The sequence below is a fragment of the Phyllostomus hastatus genome, unplaced genomic scaffold (assembly GCF_019186645.2).
Source record: "Phyllostomus hastatus isolate PE091 unplaced genomic scaffold, TTU_PhHast_1.1 phas_contig_1162, whole genome shotgun sequence".
NCBI classification, from domain to species: Eukaryota; Metazoa; Chordata; class Mammalia; order Chiroptera; family Phyllostomidae; genus Phyllostomus; species Phyllostomus hastatus.
The window spans coordinates 1511864-1534434 of NW_025333537.1; the positions used below are offsets into that span (position 1 = coordinate 1511864).

Sequence of the window (22571 nt, forward strand, 5' to 3'; positions counted from 1 at the left end):
CTGGTCTTGGGGTGGTCTGTCAGGCGGCGTTATCTTGGGAACCGCTAAGCTGCAAGGGATGAGAAGTGACTCATCTGCCTTGAACTGTGTGGGCAGAGACCAGGCAGCTACTGTGTGACTCCGCCCCCACCCGGGGGCTGAGTCGCCACGGTGGGAGGGGGCGGACAGAGTCTCACAAACAAACCTTTCTTTCTTCCCAGTGAAAAAAGAGAAAAAAAAAACTCCCCCAAACACAGAAGCAAAAATGACCCGGATTCACACATTTTGCCGTTTATATGTATTTTCTCTCCACACGGACACAACTTTTCAGTAAACAGTTACGAGATGTGCTGGTAACACGGAGAAAAGGAGGGCGCTCCGGAGACGGAGCGGCTCCCGCACGCTCAGACGACACGAGGACGCGGGCGGCGGACGCAGAGCTGAGTGGGCACGGCAAGCTGAATAAATAGGAGTCGTTCCGAACCACGAGCGCGGACGTGTCTCTGGGACCCCACGGGAGAAGGCAGAGGGGAGTCTTGTGCTGTGCTGTGCGACCACCCCGCCCAAAACTGAGAGTTGGGAGACCTAGGACCTGGGTCCTGTTAAGGTAACGCCCCCTGCAGTGAACAGCTGTGCGGCGAAATACTCTTTCCTCTTTTCCTCTGGAGAGGCCTTTCGCACGTTTTTTCCCATCTGGGGAGGTTGGGGGTCCGGGGTGAGAGGATGTGCAGTCTTCAGAAGCAAGGGCCCTCTGGGCCTCAGCCGTCCTGCCCAAGGGCCCCGCTTGGGGGAAGGAGGGGGTTCGGATGCGGCTGGAGGTGCTGACGCAGGGAAGAGCCTTCGCCAGCGCGCAGGGCAGGCCTTCCCTGTCCTGGTTTGCTCGGGGCTGCAGGCCCAGCGCCCCCCCCGTGCAAAAGCCTCAGGGCACTTTCCGTGTCTCCCCCACCTCCCCACAACCCTACCTGCCGCTCTCTGGAAGAGCAGTGCTCCCTGACTCTGTTTCTCCCGACTCTGGAGCATTCGCAAAACAGAACTGGCAGGACCGCTTTCCTGAAGGACAGGTGGGCAGGTGGGCAGGTGGGCTACCTAACTCGGGATCTGTTTGTGGACGGGCGACCCTCCGTGAGAAGACACGGCAGGGACCGTTTCCACACCTGGCCGCTGTGGAAAACACACCTGTACACCTGTGCCCTGGCTGACCTCTGTCTTCCTCCTCCGTCCTGAGTGAGCAAGGGCACTTGGGGAAGAGCTGGCCGCCCTGACCACACGGCTTCCACCGACACTCGCGCTCTGAGCTCCTGGAGCACCGGACCCAGCGTGTGGCAGGAGAGGCACGGTCCTTCTGAGGGGCGGGGGGCAGGGATTCTGCCCTGCCCGGGGCTCCGGCCGGGCTCAGAAGAGCCTCTTACTGTCTCACGCTTGCAGATATGTCTGCGGTCCCAAAGACACCTTTCTTGACAAGAAGAAAAGAAGCTTCTCCCGGGGCAAAGCGGAGGAGAAGACTGAGAGAATACAACGAATGGAATCCCACACCCCCGGGCGGAGGGGTGTACAGGACTCTGTGTGCTTTTTCTAAGTGGGAGGGGCCTGGGGAGAGAAGGGCTGGGAGACACACCGGCAGCCCCTCCTCTGAGCCAGGAGGTCTCACACGTGAGGGCATCTGGCGATATCCGGGGGCACTCTGGGTTGTCACACCTGGGGTGGGGAGGAGGGTGCTGCTGCCCTCAAGCCGGCAGAGGCCGGGGATGCTCGCGGCTCAGCACCCTGCGGTGCACAGGAGGCCCCCTGCCCCGGGAAGGGCCCGGCCCGAGGGTCAGTAGTGCCGAGGTGCAGAGACCTCCCTGCTCCAGGCCAACCTGCCAGCCATGGGCCTGCGCGTCTCCAAAGGCCCCTTTCAGCGTCTAGAGGTGGCCCCACGGACACCTCCTGTGCCGATTTCTCACACAACTCCATCCCCAAGACCCACTGACACGGCGGTTTGGAGGGGCGGGGGAGGGGAGAGAGAGGAGACCGCTCCGGAGACCACAAAGACGTTTGTTCCCTCAGTCCACCAGCTCCCGCGAGGGAGAAACCCCACACGCGGGCGATCTTTGGTCAAACAGGAAAACGTAAGGCTGAACTCGGGGGACCCCGCCCCCCCGTGACCCCCGTGCCTGGCGGCCAACGTCGGGGCGGTTTCTCTCTGCAGAGACGTCCAGGCTCACGAACACGCCCCGGGACCTCACTCCCGGGAGGCCGGGCAGGAAGAGTGGGCAGGACAGGCGGGTGGCCTTCACTTGTTCTCAATCAGGGTCTGCACCTTGTACACGAGGTCCCGGGCCAGCTTCAGGACCTGCTTGGTGTTGTGTCGCTCGGCCATCTCTGAAAGAGCACAGGGCAACAGCTCATGAGCCGCCTCCTCTGCCCATCCTCAGGACACACCGCCAGCACCCTCGGGGGTCTCCGGGCCTTCCCCGCCACTGTCGCCTGGTGTCACCCCCGGAGGGGCTCTTCCGGCGAGACCTTGGGGACGGCCAGCCCCTCTGGACCTCAGTTTCCTCATCTGTGAAATGGGGATGGCGACAGTGCCCACCTCACGGGGTGACGCTGGGTCAGCGTGTGCCTAAAAAGGTTAGGTCCCCCATCCCCTTTCCACAAATGCAGTGACTGGGGGCTATTTCCGAAAGCGATGCCGGGCACAGCAGATGCTCACACTTCCAGAAGGGAGGACGTGACGGCAGGGGAGGGGAGGGGAAGGGAGGACAGAAAGTAAAGTGAATTAATTTCATCAAGAGCCTCACAAAATGATCCGATCTTAAAGGCAGAATAACCCTAAGCTGGGACATACATCAGAAAGAAGTCACTTAGCAGAAGGAAAAGGCGGTAGGACCCTGGCTCCGGAACGGGGTGCTGAGGTCTCCCCCAGTGCCACTGTGACCCCGGGAAAATGTGCAGGGAGACGTGGCAATGCTCCCCGTCAGCTGAACCGGCTGAACCGCAGGCACGAGTTCACAGACTGCATCGCATCCCCGTCGGGGCCCTTACAGCTGCGCATGGCTGGGCTTCCAGGGAGCAGCTGCCGGGACGAGGCAGGGCCAGCACCGCGGGGAGGTCACGGCGGCCCGGGGAACGGGGTGCCCACGTGCGGCCAACTCCAGGTGTGAGAAGCTGCGCGATGCCCGACAGGTGCACACACACCCCCTTGGGAACTGTACTTATCTAAGACTGGAATAAAAATTCTCTCTTCTTTTGAGTTATATGTATTACTTTTTCAAACGGCTACTACGTTGTTAGGATGTAAATACTTCCGTGGTTCGAGCCTAACTTCACGCTAAGGGGAACTTTTGGCCCGAGGGGCCATGCGCTGAACCAGGGCAGGGGCCTCTGCGGTCAGTGAGGAAGCGCTGTGGGTTCTCGATCACGCCCTCCAACACAGACAGCCCAGACGCCCAGCAACAGGGCGTCGTCAGTAAGTTAGACAGTCACTCAAGGCATATTCTGCAGTCTTAACAAGTGATTGTAAAGGCGGCAGTTTTAAAATGAGTAAGTGGGGAAAAAAACTAGTCACAACTGGGTTCTGTGACGGCAATAACATAAAAATATCCATGACTATGGAAAAGTCTGAATGGAAAATGATTTTTTAAAAAATGAGCCTACTGCATGTCATGTGGTTTCCCGGCTTGGATCCTGGAGCACAAGAGGACAGGGAATACAAACTAGGTGAATCGATCAGGCCTGCAGTATAGTTCCCAGTAACGGGTCCACATTCATTTCTTGGTGGAGAGGAGGGCACCAGCACCAGCTGACATTAACATCAGGGGCGGCTGGGGGAAGGGTATCAGGAACACTCTTTGGACTATATTTGCAACTTTTCTGTACATCTACAATTATTCTAAAATAAAAAGCTTGATTAAAAAAAATGCTTCCAGGGGAGGGTCGTACATGGCTTTTTTCTTCTTTTGCTTTTTCCAAAACCAAAGTTTAGTAAAAAAAAAATACAAAACAAAAAACCAAACACACACACACTGTAAATAATAACAGTAACAACAGCTTCTGGCTATGGGGACGCTAGTACGAGCCAGGAATCACATGATGGGCTTTATTCCCGTCCTATTTAATTCTTCTGATGTCTCTGCGATTGAGGCCGCGGCATGCGTTTATGCCCCAGGAAGCTGAATCCCAGGGACATGCAGTCACTTGCCCGAGGCCCCCCCCCCGGTCTCCCGAGGGGCGGAGCCGGATTCAGAACCCACACCTTATCTGGTTTCTGAGGCCTGCCTCTCTCCCGTCACTTCAACTGCCTTCCTTTTCCTGCCTCTCCTGCACGTGTCGGCCCTCTGATGGAGACGGACACTGTCACCCCATTTTACAGATGGGAAAGCAGATATCCAGAGAGAGGGTGAGTGACTGGTTGGTGGCAGAGCCAGGGTCTGCCCCGAGCCTGATTCTAACGCCCTACTCCTTCTGCCAGATTCCTGAGGAAAACACGGCCTTGGCATTACAAGGCATCGACGCATCCATTTGGGAAGAGACACAGGAAGTGGACAGAACCCCCCACCTGACCCCCTTCCTCATGCGTCAACGTCAGTAAATCCCCGTCCCACCCGAGGCCCCAGGAAGGGGCCCTCTAGGAGCCCACACCCCTCAGAGGAGTCCCCCCCGGTGGTCATGTGGGTACCATTAAAGAACTTGATGATGTCTGTGAAATCCATGTTGTTCTCCAAGATGATGTCCCGGTAGACCTCCACCAGAGCCAGCGCGATGAACAGGACGTAGTGGGCGGACGAGACGTGCTTGGCTGCCCAGATGGTCTCCCAGACAGAGAAGACGTCATCATAGATGAGCTCTGCGGAGACACCAACGAGCACATGCACGGGGAGGGGGTCGGCTATGGAGCTCATGGGGCTGCCCGCCCTCAGGGAAGATCCCAGGCCAGCTGTGCTCCGAGCTTCTGTCCTGGTGCGGCGGACAGAGCTCAGGCCGGGAGCCAGGACACCTGGACTCTGAACATCAGAAGCCTCAGTGTTCCCTATCCGTAGACTGGGCAAAGCGAATACAGTGAGTGGGAAGTGTCTACCTCTGACATCCTGCAAGTGGAGAAACTGAGCGTGTGCAGGTTTAACGCTGACCTGTCCCTGCTCTGCCCCTTGACCAATGTCCCCCTCTCTCCCTGCACCCTCCCCCATCTCTTCTAACACCCACGGGGCCACCTCCCCTTCCCCCTGCACACAGAGCTGGCCGCTGCCTCTGGGTCTAGGGAAGAGAGAGCATGGACCAGTGGTTCAGAGCAAGACTTCCTGTGTCCAACAGACTCAGTCTGAATCCTAGCTCCATCTCTTACTGCCAAGGTGACCTTGAGCTAGCTACTCTCTCTCCTCATCTCTCAGGCGGCGATGCTGACCATAGCAAAAGAATAACGAGATAATACACAGAAATGGCCCAGCACTGTGCCTGGCACTTAAGGAGGCCCTCCATGTGTGTTAGGCATTATCCTCAGCATCACCCCAAGGTTGTGAAACAGCAAGGCACTGCACTATACGTGACTTTTAGGTCCCATGTGAAACATGCTTCAAGGGCTTCGGAGCTCTCGGTCTCCGATAAGCAACAGAATAGAGTGGAGGAGACTGGCCTTAGGAGGTGGACAGACGGGGCCTAGATCCTGGGTCTACTCCTCCTTGCTCTGAATTAGACTTTTCTTGGCCTCAGTCTCCTCATCTGTACAATGGGGACTGTAACCAGACCTGTACCGCAGGATAAGGCAGGTGAACCAGCCATCAGCATTCAATGCATGGGCGCCTCTCTCTTCCCCCAGCTTCTGCTCGGTGTATCTTTTCCTCCTGAGGTTCTGCTACAAAGAGTCTGGGAACAAGGCCCCAGTTGGAAGTCTGTACCTCGCTTGAAATCCAGCAGGAACCAGCGGTAGCAGAAGTAGAAGTGAGTGTAGTCGCCATTCTGATGCATCAGCTCAAAGAGCTCGGAGTCCAGGATCTGTCAGGGGAAGCAAAGGCCAGACCAGAGGGACAGCTGAATAAATGACAGTCCGTCCCCACACCAGACACCAGGAAGCCCTTAGCAACCAGTTGGAGTTAAAAAGAGGGCAAAGGGTTTGAAGTGCAAATCAACCTAGCTGAACCAAACACAGTCATTACCCCCCAGACAGATATGCAAATGGCCCATATGCACAGGAGAAGCACACAATGCCATGAGTCATTAGGAAAATGCAAATCAACATCCCAAGGAGATGCCACTTCACACCCACTAGGTCGGCTACGACACACACACGAGTGACAAGACGGTAAAGCGTTGGTGAGGATGTAGAGAGATGGGGAGCCCTCTACATTGTTGGTAGGACTGTACGATGCTGAGGATGAAGGTGTGCTCCTAGACACACCCCCAAGGGAAGTGAAAACCTACGTCCACATGAAAACTCGCACACGACTGCGCAACATCATTCCTAACAGCCAAACAGTGGAAACGACCCAACATCTGTCCACGATGAATGGCTGAACAAAACACGGTCTGCCCCCTCGATGCAACACGACAGGGGACGTGCCAGCACACGCCCACTGTGGGCGAGCTGGGAGAGCATTGCGCCCAGCGAAAGCAGCTTGACGTGAAAGCCACGTATTGCAGGGACCAGCGGTTGCCGGGGCCTGGGGAGAGGGGCCGATGCTACTGGGCACGGAGTGTCTTTCGGGGACGATGAAAGTGTTCAGCACTCACGTGGTGCTGACGGCTTCACAACTGTGAATGTTCTAAAGACCACCGAGTGGAGCATTTAAAAAGGGTGCATTTCGTGGTGTGTGAATTGCATCTCAATAAAGCCGTGCGCGTCTGTGCGCGTGAAACACACCCAAACATCACTCAGAGGAAAAGGACCGACGCAATCAAACATCCTTTTGAAGAGCCGGGGCCATGTCTCGGTCACTGTGCGGTCACAGTGCCTGGACGGAGTACACGCTCACTGGGAATGAATCTGGTAGAGCTGATTTGAATTGTTAAGTTAAGGTTGAGCTCAGCCGAGTTTTTCAGTTCAATTAGGAGTTAAGTTGAATGGAGTTTCTGAGCTCAGCTCACCTGGCTGGGCTGGGCTGAGCTGAGCTGAACTGAGACAGGTAGGACTGAGCTACTGGGTTGAGTTAAACTGGGCGTGGCTATTAAGTGGCCCTGAGGTCTGCTGGGTTGAGGGGAAGTAAGGTGTATTACTGAACAGGACTGAGTCATACCTGGATCAGGGACCTCATGTTGGCAAAGTGGGTGTCCATGGCGCCTCCGTGGGGGAAGTTCTGGTTCATTCTCTTCATGAGCTCCGTGAAGCAGCTGAAGGCGAGGGCCTCTGGGGAGGAGCACAGGAGATGCTGTTAGCTCCGCCCCTGCCCAGGGACCCGGAGGCCCCAGTGGACGGTCTCAGGGGCCCGAGCTGGTTCATATTCGTCAAGGACACTGCTCTGCAGTTTTCTCACGGCGTGCTCGTCTGGCGCTGGTGTCAGGGCACTGATGGGCCCTCGTGTAAGGACTGGTCTCACAGAAGGAGCGGAGAAGTACTCCCTCCTAGTCTGTTCCTTTTGGAAGGGTTTGGGAAGAACTGGTATTCCTCCTTCTTTAGGTTTGGTGGGAATCACCAGGGAAGCCACCTGGGGCTGGCTTTGCTCTCACTCATGTTTGTGCCATCAGTGGCTAGCAAAGGCCTGGCTGGGTGTTGGGCACTAGGCATCACGCCGTGGCCATCAGGGAACGAGAGGCCTTTTTGCTTTACGAGGACCTTGAAGAGCTCACCAGGCAGGTCTTCTGGGCACCCGAACTGACCCCTTCCTTGGACTCACAGAGGGAAGTTGACCACCCTCCCCCGCAGTAAGAAGGACACTTGCACCCCCAGCCCCCGGGCGGGGAGGACACACTCACCGTCATCCAGAATGACCAGCAAGGGAGCCAGGAGGTCACACATGCCCTGGACGTAGCCGATCTCAATGTGCTGCCAGATGTAGCTGTGAGCGGGATGCAGGGGCTCAGCGCGGACGCCCACGACCTGCCTCCCCAGCCCGCTCCCCCGCTGCGTGCTCTGCGGTCCGACCCCTCGCGCCTCACCGGGACCACTCCCTCCTCCCCCTGCCTGCATCCTGTACCCAGTCTCACGCCCTTCAAACATCACATGCTCAGCCCCCAGGATGGCCTTCCTAAACTCCTGCATGCTCAGACACCCTCCCCGGCCCCCAGCGAGTGACAGGCCAAGGCCCACACTCCCCAGGGGGGAGTACAAGGCATTGCCCGTCTCTTCCCAATCCTTCTGCACAGTTTCCCCTGTCGCTTCCCTGTACTTCTTCCTCTCTGCCACACGCAGGTCTTCACCTTTGCACAGATAAAGCGCGCACTCACACCCCTGTGCTTTGGCCCCAGCAGTTCCCTCTGTGTGGAATTCCCACCTGTCCCTGAATAACAATAGCTACCCTTTACTGAGCACTTACTGTCTACTGAGGGCACTATACGTGTACTGCATCATTTAGTTTTCAAAGCAACCATACGGAAAGGATGCCATTTCACCAGTGGCGTTAGGCACAGAGTCATATGCCTAATAATAACTGACGGAGGCACATTTTGAACCCAGATGACTTCACCCCCGGGTGTGTGCTCCTAACCTGTAGGCCAAATGGTTTCTTCAGTTTCTCCTAATTTTGCCCAAGTCCATCTCGAATGTCACCGCCTCTCTGAGGCCTTCCGTGATTTTCCCTGATGCCATAACCAGGCAAAAATCAGTCTATCCTTCCTTTCCCCCAAAGCACTTTTTCATTTTAATGTAACATCATATTGGTATCTTCTAGACTAAATTTTGGGAGGCAGTGATTGCTTAGTTAAGAGGCGGTGCTTATGAATGAGTTAGGGCAGGCGTTAGTAAACCTTTTTGGAGAGGTCCAGGTAACAATTATTGTTAGCTTGGTAAGTCATGTCTTCTCTGGCTCAACTACTCAACTTTGCAAAAGCAATTCATATGCAAACAAACAGGCCTGGCCGGGTTCTAATAAAGCTTTATTTCTAGGACCAGGTGATGGGCTGTTAGCATGGAAAGAAGTCCAGGATGTATTATTGAGTGCAAAAAGCAAGTTGTAGAAAAACAGTTTGTAGTATAACCCCATGTAGGCAGAAACTTTAAAACATGTATGCTACTATATTATATATCATGTAACAGCAGTCCCCAACCTTTTCAGCACCAGGGACCAGTTTCGTGGAAAACAATTTTTCCATGGACGGGGGTGGGGGACGGTTTCGGGATGATTCAAGTGCGTTATATGCAAGTTCACCTCCTGTTCTGTAGCCTGGGTTCTAACAGGCCTGATGGGTACCGGTCCACGGCCTGGAGGTTGGGGACCCCTGTCATATAATATACCATCTATTATATATGTTTTATATTTAAGTATATATATAAATGTGTATGTGTATGTGTGTGTGTGTGTGTGTGTGTGTGTGTGTATATATCTCTGGAGGAATATTCCCTGATACATTAGCAGTAGTTACTTCTTCTGGGTGAGTGGCACACGGGAAGAAGTTTCTCTTTAGACCTACAAACTTCCAATTTCCTTGGCTGCCTTAGGTTTTTATCAAAGTATAGAAATGATCCCTGAAAGTATAGTCTTGACTTAGACTTTTAATAAGCATGGGTTACTTACCTATTTTCAGAAATAAAGGTAATAATTCTGATGAAAAGTAGTAAGTAGCCCTGGATCTTGGCTTAACGAAATAAAGCACAGATTCTAGGGCCCGAGAGACATGGGGTGACTTCCTGCTCAGGCCCTGCCCAGCTGGGGGGCTGGGGGCGATGCAGCACCCCTCTGAGCCCCCACTCCTGACCCGTAAAGGGGGCTCATGCTTGTCTCCTAGGCTTGGAGTGAGGACGGAGTGAGATGATATCCGTTAGAGGATCTGGTGTGCGGTTAGTGCCTAATAAATGTCCTCTCTTACTATCACTGCTGTGATTGGCGTGCTGTTGTCAGCGTGGGCCGGAATGAGATCCCAGGTGGGCAAGGTGCACGCTGAGAGGCTGCGGTTGCAGGTGGGCTCCCCGCGGCCCTCGCCCTGCCAGCCCCATCGGGTGCCCTGCCGCCCCAGCCCTGCCCCCGCCCCGGCCACCTGCACATGATGTTGCGCAGCTTCTCCAGGTTGGCGGGCGTGAAGTACCAGTAGTTGCGGTCACACCGCTGCACGTCCTTCTCAATGCGGTGCAGGTTCACCGTGTACAGGTCCAGCAGCTCCGGCTGCGTGCCCACGGGGGAGGGGAGGAGAAGAACAGTCACCCACGGCCCCTCACAGAGGCCGTCTGATTGAAGTGGTTCCCCCTCCTCTGCAACCCGCCTCTGCTGTCACTAACGCCAACATCCTCTGCCCCGGGGGGCCAGCCAGGTGTCTGACTTGGTCTCTGTTGTTGTTTTCTAAGCAAACCTCTTTCACTTTGGATGATGAACACTCTTTTAATTTTTTTCTTTGATAAAACGGTCCTATAAGGTACATGGACTTAGCATCCCCACCTTATAGATGGATAAACTAAGAGAGAGTTACAACTGCAGCTGGAAGGGAGTCCCTCTCTGCTGGAACCTGCTCGGGAAGAATGACAGACCTGAACAGAAGCCCGGTTCCGGAAGTGCGCCCGGCCTGGTGACCGGACCCAACCACCCTGATGAAACGGCAAGGCAAAAGGCACATTGAAAGGCCAAAAATTAACCCGCAAAGGCAAGATAATACCAAGGCTGGCTTCTGTCTTGAGGGAATCTGCCACATAGGGAACATGTAAGCTTGGATTTAATGATGCTGTGGTCCCACCCACCCTCAAGGTAAGGGATCTAGTAAGAGACCTCCCGACGTTAGGGCAGGACCCCGAAGAGCCACACCCCTGTGGGGGAAAACTGGAAAAACTAACATCCTGGGGTCTATCTTGAAAACAGGGGCCCAATTAAGTGTAGAAGATAACTCCCTGGACCACTAACAGACTCAAATCAGGGTATGAACTTATGCAGGCTCATAACCCAAATTCCCACCACCCAGAGGATTTAATTTACAATGGTCTCGGGCTGGCTACGCCCCTGCATACCAGGAAGAAGCTAAATACAACCCTCTCTTGAGAAATCTACCTTCCACCTAGGCCTCAGATAATGTAAGGGATAGAGTTTCAAGAATGCTTCAGAAGAGATTTAGGCAACTGGTAAAGAGTCTGGGGATGGGGTGGCGGTGGGTGTGTGTGAATTACTGAGATACAGAAAATGTAGCAAACTAAGAAAAAGGAAGCAGAGACTAGGAAATGAAAACATTTAAGTAAATCACAATTTTTTGCAGGAGAAAAAAATAAACGCAGGTGACAAAACGGCGCATGCATTATATTATTATAATAATGTACACCACCGATCAGTCACTGACTGATGCACGCTGTAATGCAGCATACGGCATGTGACTGCACTGGACGGTGCGGGTGGGAGAGGTCCCACTCATGTGGTGAGGACCTGGCGGTGGAGAAGGAAGAGGGCCAAACCCTCTTCTCCCATAGCTGGGAGTCAAGAGATAATGTCTAAAAATGAGGAAAAACTACAAAAAAAAAAAAATCAAGAAATAGCACAAGCACGTTGTCTACAGACAGAAGAGTAGACACCAGATAATTTGGGCAGAACAAGCAGCTACTCTGGCCTCCGGGGAGACCTCTCGGGGGCGGTCAGGACGGACAACCTCCAGCGTGTCTGCGCCCAGCCTCCCCTGAGCGTTTGCCTCTCCAATGACCACTGACCTGCATGTCTTTGCCGGAAATAGCGAGTTCTTTGAAGGAAAACAGACAAGTGCTGCAAACCTCCCCCCCAGCCAACCTCCCCCGGCTTGGACCTGAGGTTCAGTCAGCACGCTCCCCACCCAGCCTGCCACTGGCTGAGCGCTCACTGTGTGCTGGGCCCAGAGGATACGACGCAGCAACTCTGAAAACAACTCAGGAAGACAGATAGGGAAACTGAGGCTCAGAAAGATGAAGCGGCTGTCTGAGCTGGTCACTTCGAACTTGGGACTGTTTGACTGCAAAGCCCATGTCCTCTAAGTGTTACATGACCTTGTCCCCCAAATGGGTTTCCGTGGAGAACCCTCCGTGGTGGGGAACATGCAAGGAACCAGAGGTCGTCTGGATAACTGAGGTTGGGGGGTACGCTCCCTCCCCACTGCGGCGGAAGAAAATGGAGTGGAGGAGGGTCCCAGACACTTACAGAGTAGGTGACCCCGCTGGAAGACACAGGGGACGCCTCGCTGTTGGCAGAAGCGCCCACGGCCAGGGAAGCCAAGGCGGGGAAGAGACTCTCCATCTCGGGCTCCTCTGAGAGGTTGTCTTCGCTGTCCGCCTGGCTGTGCTTCTCCGCCTCACCGCCCCCCCAGCCCTCCGTCGGGGCGCCCTCCTTTTCAGGCAGAGCCACGTCCATGCTGCCTGGGATGGACATGAACTCGTCCATGCTCTCGTTGGCCAGGAGGTCACTCTCCAGGCTGTCCTGCACGGCCAGCTCCTCACGGGGAGCCTCGTCCCGGGACGTGGTGGCCTCGCTGCTCTGCCCTTCGTCCATGCTGCTGTCCCCAGGCCGGAGCACCAGGGAGGCGTTCCGCTGGGGGTCCAGGACACTGTCTTCCGTACTCAGGCTGGGCTCCGAGTGCTCCGAGAGGCCGGAGGAGAAATTGTGGGAGGAAGGGTGGCCGGAGTCTGGGGAACAGGTGCCATTCACCAAGGTCCCATTGGGGATCTTGGGCTGTTTCTCCTCCAGCCTGCCTTCTGCCTCCACCTGCTCCACTTCGTCCACAGACTCAAACACCTACAGACAAGATGTGCAAAGACAGACCGACCAGGATGGACCCTGGTGCTGTTCCCAACAGTAACTTCAATACCATCACCAGGGGATCGGTTCAAATACGAAACACAGACATGTGGTGGAATACTATACAGCCAGTAAAAAGGAGCGAGGTTGAGCAATGGCTAATACATGCTCCCATTTGTGAAGAATGAAAAAGTGGCCTATGTGCATGAAAATGCATAGAACAATCCAGAAAGAAACAAGGAAGCATTGCAGTGGACTCTGTGAAGGGATTACTAAGGGATTTAAATGGAAGGGGGATACCTGTCATCATACAAACTTTTGTGCACCCAATTTAAGTAAAATATTAGTTAACGATGTAAGAATCAGGCTGAACAGAGATCACACCCATGTGGCTGACTGTTACGGATCAATTTTCAGAAGTGGTTCAATGCACAGATGACCCTTGAACAATGTCAGGATTGGGGTGTCAACCACTCGCACAAGTATCCACATGTAACTTTCAACTCCCCAAAAACATAACCAGTGGTCTACCATTGACCTGAGCCCTTACAGATGATGCAAGCCATTGAGCAACACATTTTTACGTCGTATGTATCGTACACTGTATTCTTACAGTAAAGATCTGACAGCAGTGTTATTTCTAGGGAGGCCAAGTGGGGGTGAAGGGTGGTCAAAGCCAAGTGTAGCTTTCGCTGCAGTATTTTAATTATTTTTACAGGGAGAATAGGTTCATACGTTACGTGTGTAATTAAAAACTCAATCTTTAATGCCGGTATAAAAGCTAAAACAAATAAAACACAAGTGACCCACAGACGATGGATATCCAAGCCCACTAGCCCAGGCTGGAGGGAGGGGGCGGGCAGGGAGGGGCGGGGCCTCGGGAGGTCACCTGTGTGCTGCTGCTGGAGTCGCTCTGCAGGCGGACGTTCTGGCGGCCGGAGCTGCAGCTCTGGGAGGACTGGGAGGAAAGAGGCGGGAGGGAGCGAGGGTGAGGCTGCGTCGTCCTGGCTCAGGGTCCCCGGCGCTGAGCTCAGGACGGGCTGCTGGGCTGGGAGTCAGGAAGTCTAGTTTTGTCCCTGTTTCTGACTTGAGCAAGGCCCCTGTCAAGGCCTCAGGTTCCTACCTGTAAAGTGACAGAGGGCGGGGGGTTTCGCTCCCCGATCCCTGGAGCCTCCTCGGAGGCCACACCAGCCTCTGGGTCTCTACCTCCCACGCCTGCAACCAGAAAACCCCATCTGTAGTTGCTCTGAACTCGAGACTGCTGGCTAACGTTTTAGTTTGACTCACAGCCACTTGTTGCAGGAATGGCCCGATTTTTTACTCCCTCTTTGGATAGGTGCTTTTTGCCCTTACAACTTCTAGTTGCTGGCTACTCTGATGCTAGGCTTGGCCACGTGACCTGCTCTAGCCAATGGGATGCTAGCAGAGTCTACAGGGCGGAGGCTTCAAAAGTGCCTGTGTACTCAAGGGTCTGTCTTTACAACCTGTGTTCAGGATGACGACACACCCAGGTGAGCTGGCTGGAAGGTGAGACGTGGAGTAGAGCCGAGTCAACCAGGGCATGTGAAGGTCAGCTAAGCATGTCAAGGCCAACTTTTAGTTGACCTTCAGAGTTCAGAACTGCCCCACTGACCCTCAGACACACCAGTGAAAGTAAATGTGTGTTGTGGGAAGTCACTGACCTTTGGGGGTTGTTTGTTACACAGTATTAGTGTGGCAATTGGTGGCTGATACATCACTAGTGAAGAGAATTAACTTTCTTTTCAGTTCCTGCTCTGGGCTACTAAATTGGAGATTCTGTGACAACAGGTATGTTTGAGCTGGTCGCTGAAGTATTCTGATATTCCAGAACATTCCTGACAGTACCTGGCACATGGTAGGCACTCAATAAGCATTTGTTGAATGAATGAAAGTCTAGCACTGTGGTAGGTGCTTCATATACACTATCTTCCTTAAGCTGCACAGACCCTCCCTGTAAATAATCATTGCCATTTGCCAGATGAGGAACCTGAGGCCCAGAGGTTCAGGTGCTTGCCTGAGTGCCCAGAGCTAGGAGATGGTGGGACTGGAGTTCAAACTCAGGACTGTCAGACTCCGTAGTCACCTTCCACTGAAAACTAGGGGTGAGACTCTGTCCCAAGGTCCCGGACACCAGACCTCACCGTTCCGACCGCAGCCTGATGGAGCGGACCCTGGCTTTCACACCTTCACACCCGCCCCGCCCCATCCCCACTCCCTGAGCTGACCCGCCCATCACCTCGTTGCTGATGGTAGAGTCCCGGTGCATCATGCGGTGCAGGTGGCTATCCAGGCTGGCCCCTGATGAGCATTTGGCCAGGGCAGCCGCGTGGGACTCCCGTTCCCTCTGCCGCACGATCGCCTCGCAGCCCAGCCACTCAGCCATGGTCTGTGCGTAGCAGGCGTGAATCTGCTCGTCCACCTGCCAGGGCAGACACAAGGTCACCCGGAGTGCTGGGATCCCTGGGGAGAGCTGACCCGACCAGGAAGACCGGGTGGCCCTGACCTGGGATCTGGAGCTCTGGAAACACCTATCCAACATGCATGGCGCAACGTCCAAGCAACATTAACTGAGCACCTGCTATGTGCCAGGTATTGGCTAGGCCCTGGGATACAGAACAGTGGGCAAGGCTGCTCTTTTCTTTCAATCCTCCCTCCCTCCCCCCCTCCCTGTCTCATTAATAACTTTTCTATTGCTACATGCTGAAAGGGTAACACAGGGTTAAATAAGGTATATTATTAAAACTCATGTCGCTTTGATGAAAAGGCACACACGTGTGCCACACACACACATGAGCAGATGCAAAACCTGGAAAGTACTAACAGAGTGTGTATTTTAGCTAGTGGGATTCTGTTGGCGCGGAGCACTGCTCAGCCAGGAGACAGAACCAACTGTCCATCCGCACAACAGCTTGGATGGGTCGCCGGAGAACTACGCTCGGTGAAACAGTCAACCCAAAAAGGTCCTTTACTGTGTGATTCCATTTATTCACCATCGTTGAAATGACAAAATTATAGAAATGGAGAACAGGTTAGTGGTGTACGGGGGTTGGGGACAGGGGTGAGCAGGAGGCACAAGGACCCTCGTAGCCCCAGAAATGCTGTGTGTTGACTGTGGTGGTGACCCACAGACCTCATGTGTGACAAAACTGTATGGAACCACACACACACACACACACACACACACAGAGTAAGTCAGGAAGCCAGAATAAGACGGGTAGAGGGCGCCCATATCAACAGCCTGGTTGTGGTGCTGTACCATGTAGTTCTGTAAGATGTCACCATTGCGGGGGAAATTGGATGCAGGACACATGACGTGTCTCTGCATTACTTCTTACAACTGCATGTGGACCTACAACTATCTCAAAATAAAAAGTTTATTTTATAAAATGGCGTCTGTGGCTTGTGCCGTATTTTTATTGGACAGCGCCGCCCTGGGGCTCCGTGGCTCCCCCATCTCTCTGCCCCACCTTGGTCTGACGTGGGACCCTGGCTCCTTTGGTTGCCCACGGGGGTGACTAACCTCCTTCCTTTCGGTCTCCGTCATCCCGAACTGGTAGTGGCCCAGCAGGAAGGGCCACACAGCCTTGCGGATCTCGGGCTGGATGCCGCCGTAGTAGACCAGGCGCAGCAGCTCCTGCTCCTCGTAGCTCTGCGGTGGGGAGGGGGAGAGCACAGGGCATGGTCGACTGAGAACCCGGGGCAGACCCTGCGCCCCAGCAGTTCTGCTTCTCAGACCTAGTTCTCGGGGATCCTGCCATGAGGGAGTACAGCCGCATGCACCCAACGTTCACTATGCGATGTTACAACAGAACACACCCTGGGGTCCCCCAGTGGCCGGACCACAGGAAAATGGCACACCCCCGGCAGGGGGGCATCTCATACTCAAAAGCGCAGGAGTGCGTCTGTGAGCGCCCACACGAAACGATGCTCTATGTGTGTTAAGTGGAAAAAACAAGATGTAGATCACGTCTCGCGTGAACTCACTTTGTTAAAAAAAGCCAGTGTATAATGAATTCATATTTCTACTTAATTTTCAGTCAATTTTGTATACTGTGCTTATTTGGGAATATAATCTTCGAGTTTTTAATGTTGACTAAAACTCTAGGAAAATTGTCCTAAAGCAAACGAACCCACAACGAACACGGGCAACTGGCTCTGCGTACACTTAATAACGGGGGTGCACGGGGGGATGACTTGAACAACTGTTTGTTCTGTCGTGGGGCAGATTTCTCTCTGCTAATTCTTCACAGTTCATTTTCGGGCAAAGGCTTTGCGGATGCGTCAGAGGGGCCGACGGACCAGCAGCAGGTCCCATCTGTGCGTGTGAAGGGCCAATGACCGCTGCGAGGCTGCCCTGAAGGGCACTGGGGTCCTGTTTCCTCTCGCCGCTTCACACCACGCTCCAAAATTAAAAGCATATTTCACACCTTAATGCTAGTCTTAGGTGTATCCAACCACAAGGGCAAAAACAGCCACTCTTTCTGTCCCTGCTGGGAATGTTGGTTTGTATCATGTAGACGGCCTTGTCAAAGCTGTTTAAGAATCAGAGGACTAATTTATGGCTGAGGCTATAAACTCTTCATCAAAACCCCACACCCTTTTCTCCTGGAATCCATAGCTGGACTCCATTTCCCAGCCTCCCTTGCAGTTAGGTATGGCCATGTGACTGGGCTCTGGCCAATGGGACACGAGAGGAAGTGATGTGAGGCATCCCCAGGCCAGGGCTTCCAAGAAGCAGGTGTACTCCCCTCACACTCTCCATTTCCCCTCTGCTGCCTGGAGGCAGGTGACCCCCAGTCCCTGGAGGATGGAGGGGCCTCCGCTCTGGAGGGCGGAGAGGTGCCTACTCAGCGGGAATGCCTGCCCGGGAATGTTCAGTGAGCAAGAAATATTCCCCTGTGGTGTCAATCAACTGAAAGAGCAGATTATCTGTTACTGCAGTTCCGTCTACCCTGATGCAACAGTGAAACTGGGAACCGGGAAATCACAGCCAAACGGGTTGTAAAAGGACCAAAAAAACATCAGATGAGAAATAATCATTTCTGACTAATTTACTATGTCAACACATTTGTCCTCAGACCAGTGCCTTCTAAACGGGAGAGATCATTAGAAGCATTTGGGGAACTTTCAAAACAACATAAACTCTCGGGCTCCGCTCCCAGAGATGCCCCCTCAGCAAAGCTGGAGCGGAGCCCAGACGTGCACAAATCTTTCCGACTCCTCGGGAAACGTGCATTCAAGTAGACAGAGAGAAGGGGAGTGTCGGGACCTTTGCAGGAAGCAGGCTGGCACATCTATTTAAATGTTTAATGCACACCAGTCAATCTTATTTCTAGGAATCTGCTCTCACAATAAAAGCACTAGTACAGAGAGGGTTATGCTTATAAAGATGTCAACTACAGCACTGTTTGACATGGTTTTGTAAAAAAGGGAGGGGCCAGACGTCTGTCATTAGGGAAGAGTTAGAATGAATTATGGCCCACCCACCCACGAGGTGCTAGAGCTCTGACGTTCAGTAGTTCACCTAGAGATCTGAAAGCATGTCCTTAACACAGAAGTAAGTCGGTTACTTAACATACAAGTGTGTCACCTCATTAAAAAGAATCCGAGTACACATATTCTTATGCATCCATCTATACAGATGTTATCTGCGGGTATATAAGCGTAGACAGGGTCTGGTGGGGCCTACACCAACCAGTCCTATTCAGTGAGGCAGGGGATCCGACCCAGAGGAGCAGAGCAGAGACGTATTTTTAATTGTCCTGTGAAAGACTCTCTCCTGCAGAGCCCAACTCCAGACCAGCTTGCTGACCAGGCCTCATCCTTGGGCCCTGTCCCTGCCTGCCTGGCCCAGGGGTAGCAAGGACCCTGCTGTCAGGCTTGTGAGAATCTCCATCTGCACATCTGATCAGGATCGCCATCCCCACCCTTCATGCATCGCTGGCCCGTCTTCGGCAAGAGTCCCCTACCCTTGATGTCTCCTGTTAGTACTTTCCCATCCACTGGCCCCCTCTCTGCTCATTGGCCACAGATCAGCAGCTGTCTGTACCGTATGTGGAACTGAGCCAAGTTCTATTCTGATGTCTGGTTCCCCCCTTGCAATAGTACCGAATAAAATCTGTCTTTACAGCCAAAAAGTGAAAATAAAGATAAAAATAAAACACAAAAAATGTCTATCCCTTATGCAAAATTTGCCTTCTTCATTCTTTGAATCGTTCCAGTAAATAGGCATTCCTCCTGTAATTTAGAAAAGCAATTGTTTTTGGCAAAAATGTAAAACCGCCCTTCTGTTTGTCCAGATTTGGGAACTAGTTTGTTTTTCTCACCAAGTCCCCCGGCAATCCCGGATCAACACACAGACGGGCCCCTTCCCCCAATGTGGGGAAGCCCCCACTCCAGGCACGTGCCAGCTTGGCCTCCCAGGCCGAGCAGAGAGGCACCGGCTGCCCGAGCCACGGGGCGAGCCAGCGTGCAGGAAACGGCCGTGTCCTCCCAACACCTGCTCCTGGCAGCAGTCAAACCAGCACCTTTCAAAGCGGTGGATTCCACCTTCCACCAGCCACGGGGAGGGATCTAACACAGGCTTCTGTGGCCAAACGCACCTGGGGGGTGTTGCATGTGCCCTCCCAGGCGCCCCCAATCTCCTGAGAGTGGCAAGCACGTTAGCATAGTTAAGGTCCTTCAGGAAAGCTGTTTAATCTTATCTCCCAAACTATCTGACTATGATCCTTTTTTTTTCCAAACATAACACATTTTCCTTTCAGGGACACGTGTTGGTCTAGTAAGAAAATCCCGGAAATCTATCTCCATGTGAAACACCCAAACTGCAGAATCTCAGGCGCTAATACAGAGACGGGAGAAAGAGTTTCGAAGGTGGTGGGGTTTTCCAGGCCCAGCTGTCTCCAACTTAGCTGCTTGCACCGTTTCAAGTAGATCCGACTGGATTATATATTCCTTTTCACGGGGCCTCACGGCACCTTGTGCGGGACTGAGCATACAGCTGATGCTTAATACATGCTTAATGGCTGACTGATTTTTACTCCTTCTCGATGAGGATGTGTATTTTCCATCCTCCCTGGTCCTCACCCCAGTGGGTGGAAGCGGACCATGGGTATTGGAACGCTCAAGAAGAGGAGAGGCCTTCAACTTGGGCATGCAGAACTCCAAGATATCAGAGCATCCTCAAGTCCCCACGAGCAGGTGGGTCTGCTCCCCAGATGACCAGCCGCCCCCACCCCCTGCAGTCCCTGTCCCGCCACAGGCCGCCCGGGCCCAGCCTTACTGAGCTGTCCCGCAGGTACTGCTCCCAGATCCCGGCCGTCAGCCCACGTCCAGCGTCGCACGGCAAGTCCGCAGACACAATCCTGTGATTGACCAGGGCTGACAGGTGGGTCCTCACGGTGGACAGATGTCTGCAGTACGCAAGCCCTGTGGGGGCAGAGAGGGACAGGGTCATTGTCCACCACCCATCCCTGCTGGCCTTGTTACCTGGAGTCCCCCAGGTGCTGTCCACAACCGTACTGAACCCTCACGACCCAGCCAGTTCTCACCATCCCCCTTTCCAGGTAAGGAAGCTTAGGCTCAGAGGGGTACAGTCACCTACTGGCTTGACTGCTTAACAGCTCTGTGACCCTGGGGCGGTCCTACCACCTTTCCCGACCTTGCTCAGGGTGACGCCACCTCCTCTGCTGGAAGCCAAGACATTTAATGCACAGGCTGGAGGTGAGAGGGGGCTGCTGACCCTGCGGCCTCACTGTGCCCGTGGGCACCTCCGGTCCATGCCGAAAGAGGAGGAGGATGGGGGAGGCAGGGCTGGGTCAGGAGGGTCCTGGCAGTCATGACCGAGATGCTGAGGGTGCCAGTTTGCTTTCAAAGACGGCCTTGCCTGCCAACCTTCACCCACCCCACCCCGGGCACCTGCAGGGCACAGTGCCCGGCATACGAGGGCCACTCGGCAGGCACTAGCTTGTGTCCGTTTAGATGCGTCCCTTTCTTCTGGCTCCCCCGCCATCGCATCCTGGGAGAGGACCCTGGGCCTTCCGGAGCCTGAGGACTGGCCCTGACCAACAACGTGGATAACCACAACGATGAGGATGACGACGATGATGATGATGATGGTAATGTAACGGGGAACACTTATACAGCACATACTACATGCCAGGGAGCCGTCCCCAGAGCTCACACAACCTAACTCATTTCATTCTCTCCACGGCAGATGTCCTTAGCATCTCCGGGTTACAGATGAAGAAACTGAGGCACAGACTGGTTTCGTCACTTGCTCAGGTCACACTGCCAGGAAATGTGGGGTTGGGATTTGAACCCAGCCTGCCTGGCTCCAGAACCTGGGCTCTCAGCCACCATCAGGGATGAGCCACATCGTGTGATGACATCATTCAAGACCCCTCTCTACTCCCTCCCCTTCCTCCAGGAAGCTCTTCCCTTTGGGTTCCACAAATACTCATCCACTGTCTGCTCCGTGCCCAGCCCCGCATTAGGCACTGCGGATGGGCGGTAACGGAACAGGCAAAAACCTCGATCTTGGAGAACTCATGCTCTCCCCGCCTCTCCAGGCACTCTGGGATATAACCTGCGTGGCTGTTTCACGGGCCAGCGCAGGACGTGTTAGCACTTCCCTACAACCCCACAGCTGCTAAGAACTGATGGGGCAGAGTAGAAAAAACAGAGCATGTGCAGGCAGGCGGGGCTGCGTTTCGGCCCCAGCTCTGTGGCTTCTTAGCTGTGTAACCTTGGGCAAGTCACTTAGCCTCTCTGTGCCTTAGTTTCCTCATCTGTTCCAGTGAAACAATCAGAGTACTTATATTATGAATTTAGTTTTTAAGTTATTTGGAAGGGACCAGGCCACCTCTCCCTTCTGCTCCTGCCCACAGGGGAAGGGAGCTGACAGCTACTGAGCACCCGTGACAGGTAATGCTAGGTGCTCGGGGCCTTATACACGCGTCTCATTCAGTCTTGAAAACACTCTAAGGTGGGCACTGGGAATGCAGCCATGATTAAACCACACCCCTGCCACCAAGGAACCACATTGCTCACTGCCCTCTCTTAGGACCAAAGGATACTATTTAGTCCCAATCTGTACATGAGGAAACTGAGGCTCAGAGAAGTTAGTGTAACTTCACCAAAACCAGGCATCTGGGGAATAGGGGAGCAGCGGTCCAAACTCCCGAGCCAGCCTCCTTCCCCTGACATTGCTGGCACACAGTAGGCACTCAATGAGCGCTCCCTGGAGACCACAGTGGCAGACGAGGTCAATACGCACATCCATAGAAGGCTCTGGAAAGGATCTGGTACTTCATATTGTCACAGAGAAGCTTCAGGGGAGCCCTGCAGGTGGAGGAAAAGGGAGACACTTAGATCAGATCCGCACACAACCCAGCTTTCCTGGGGAGCACAGCTCATTATCTCCAGGAGCGGATTAAAATGAACCAGTCAAGGGAACTGTGGGGTACTGTTTCTACCCATACAGCCTCACTGCCCTTCTGCCATCAGCTTGGGAGTCACTGCCTGACTCTGTCCCAACGATTTGGGTGGGGCTGGTTTTACCCAGTACTTGACTCAGGTTGGAGTCACAGTGATTGGGTAAGAGGTGGGCACATGATCCAACCTAGGCCAATGAGAATCAGCCCTGGGACTTTTGTTGGAACTGGGAAACGGACACTCTTCTCCCTGATTGAGTTCCTAAGCCAATGAGATATGGGGCAGTGGCAGCTGGGATCCATTTTTGCTACTGCACAGAAGGGCCTGCCTGAGAATGAAACCATC

General features: G+C 53.9%; 1 protein-coding gene across 5 annotated transcripts in view; it reads right to left on the bottom strand.

The window, feature by feature from the left end:
• Positions 1-905: 905 nt before the first annotated feature.
• Positions 906-22571, bottom strand: part of SGSM1 (small G protein signaling modulator 1) — a 58028-nt gene continuing 36362 nt past the window's right edge. For 4 of the 5 annotated variants that reach the window (XM_045845153.1, XM_045845126.1, XM_045845143.1 and 1 more), the window contains 12 exons: positions 22069-22133; positions 20074-20219; positions 16312-16440; positions 15028-15210; positions 13660-13728; positions 12177-12767; positions 10078-10202; positions 7861-7943; positions 7185-7294; positions 5850-5946; positions 4637-4804; positions 906-2340 (listed from right to left, as the gene is read on the bottom strand). In XM_045845153.1, coding sequence (XP_045701109.1) covers positions 2252-2340; positions 4637-4804; positions 5850-5946; positions 7185-7294; positions 7861-7943; positions 10078-10202; positions 12177-12767; positions 13660-13728; positions 15028-15210; positions 16312-16440; positions 20074-20219; positions 22069-22133 — 1855 coding nt within the window. In that variant the 3' untranslated portion in view covers positions 906-2251. The remainder of the gene's footprint in view (positions 2341-4636; positions 4805-5849; positions 5947-7184; positions 7295-7860; positions 7944-10077; positions 10203-12176; positions 12768-13659; positions 13729-15027; positions 15211-16311; positions 16441-20073; positions 20220-22068; positions 22134-22571) is intronic. The other variant, XM_045845135.1, reaches the window with a different exon arrangement.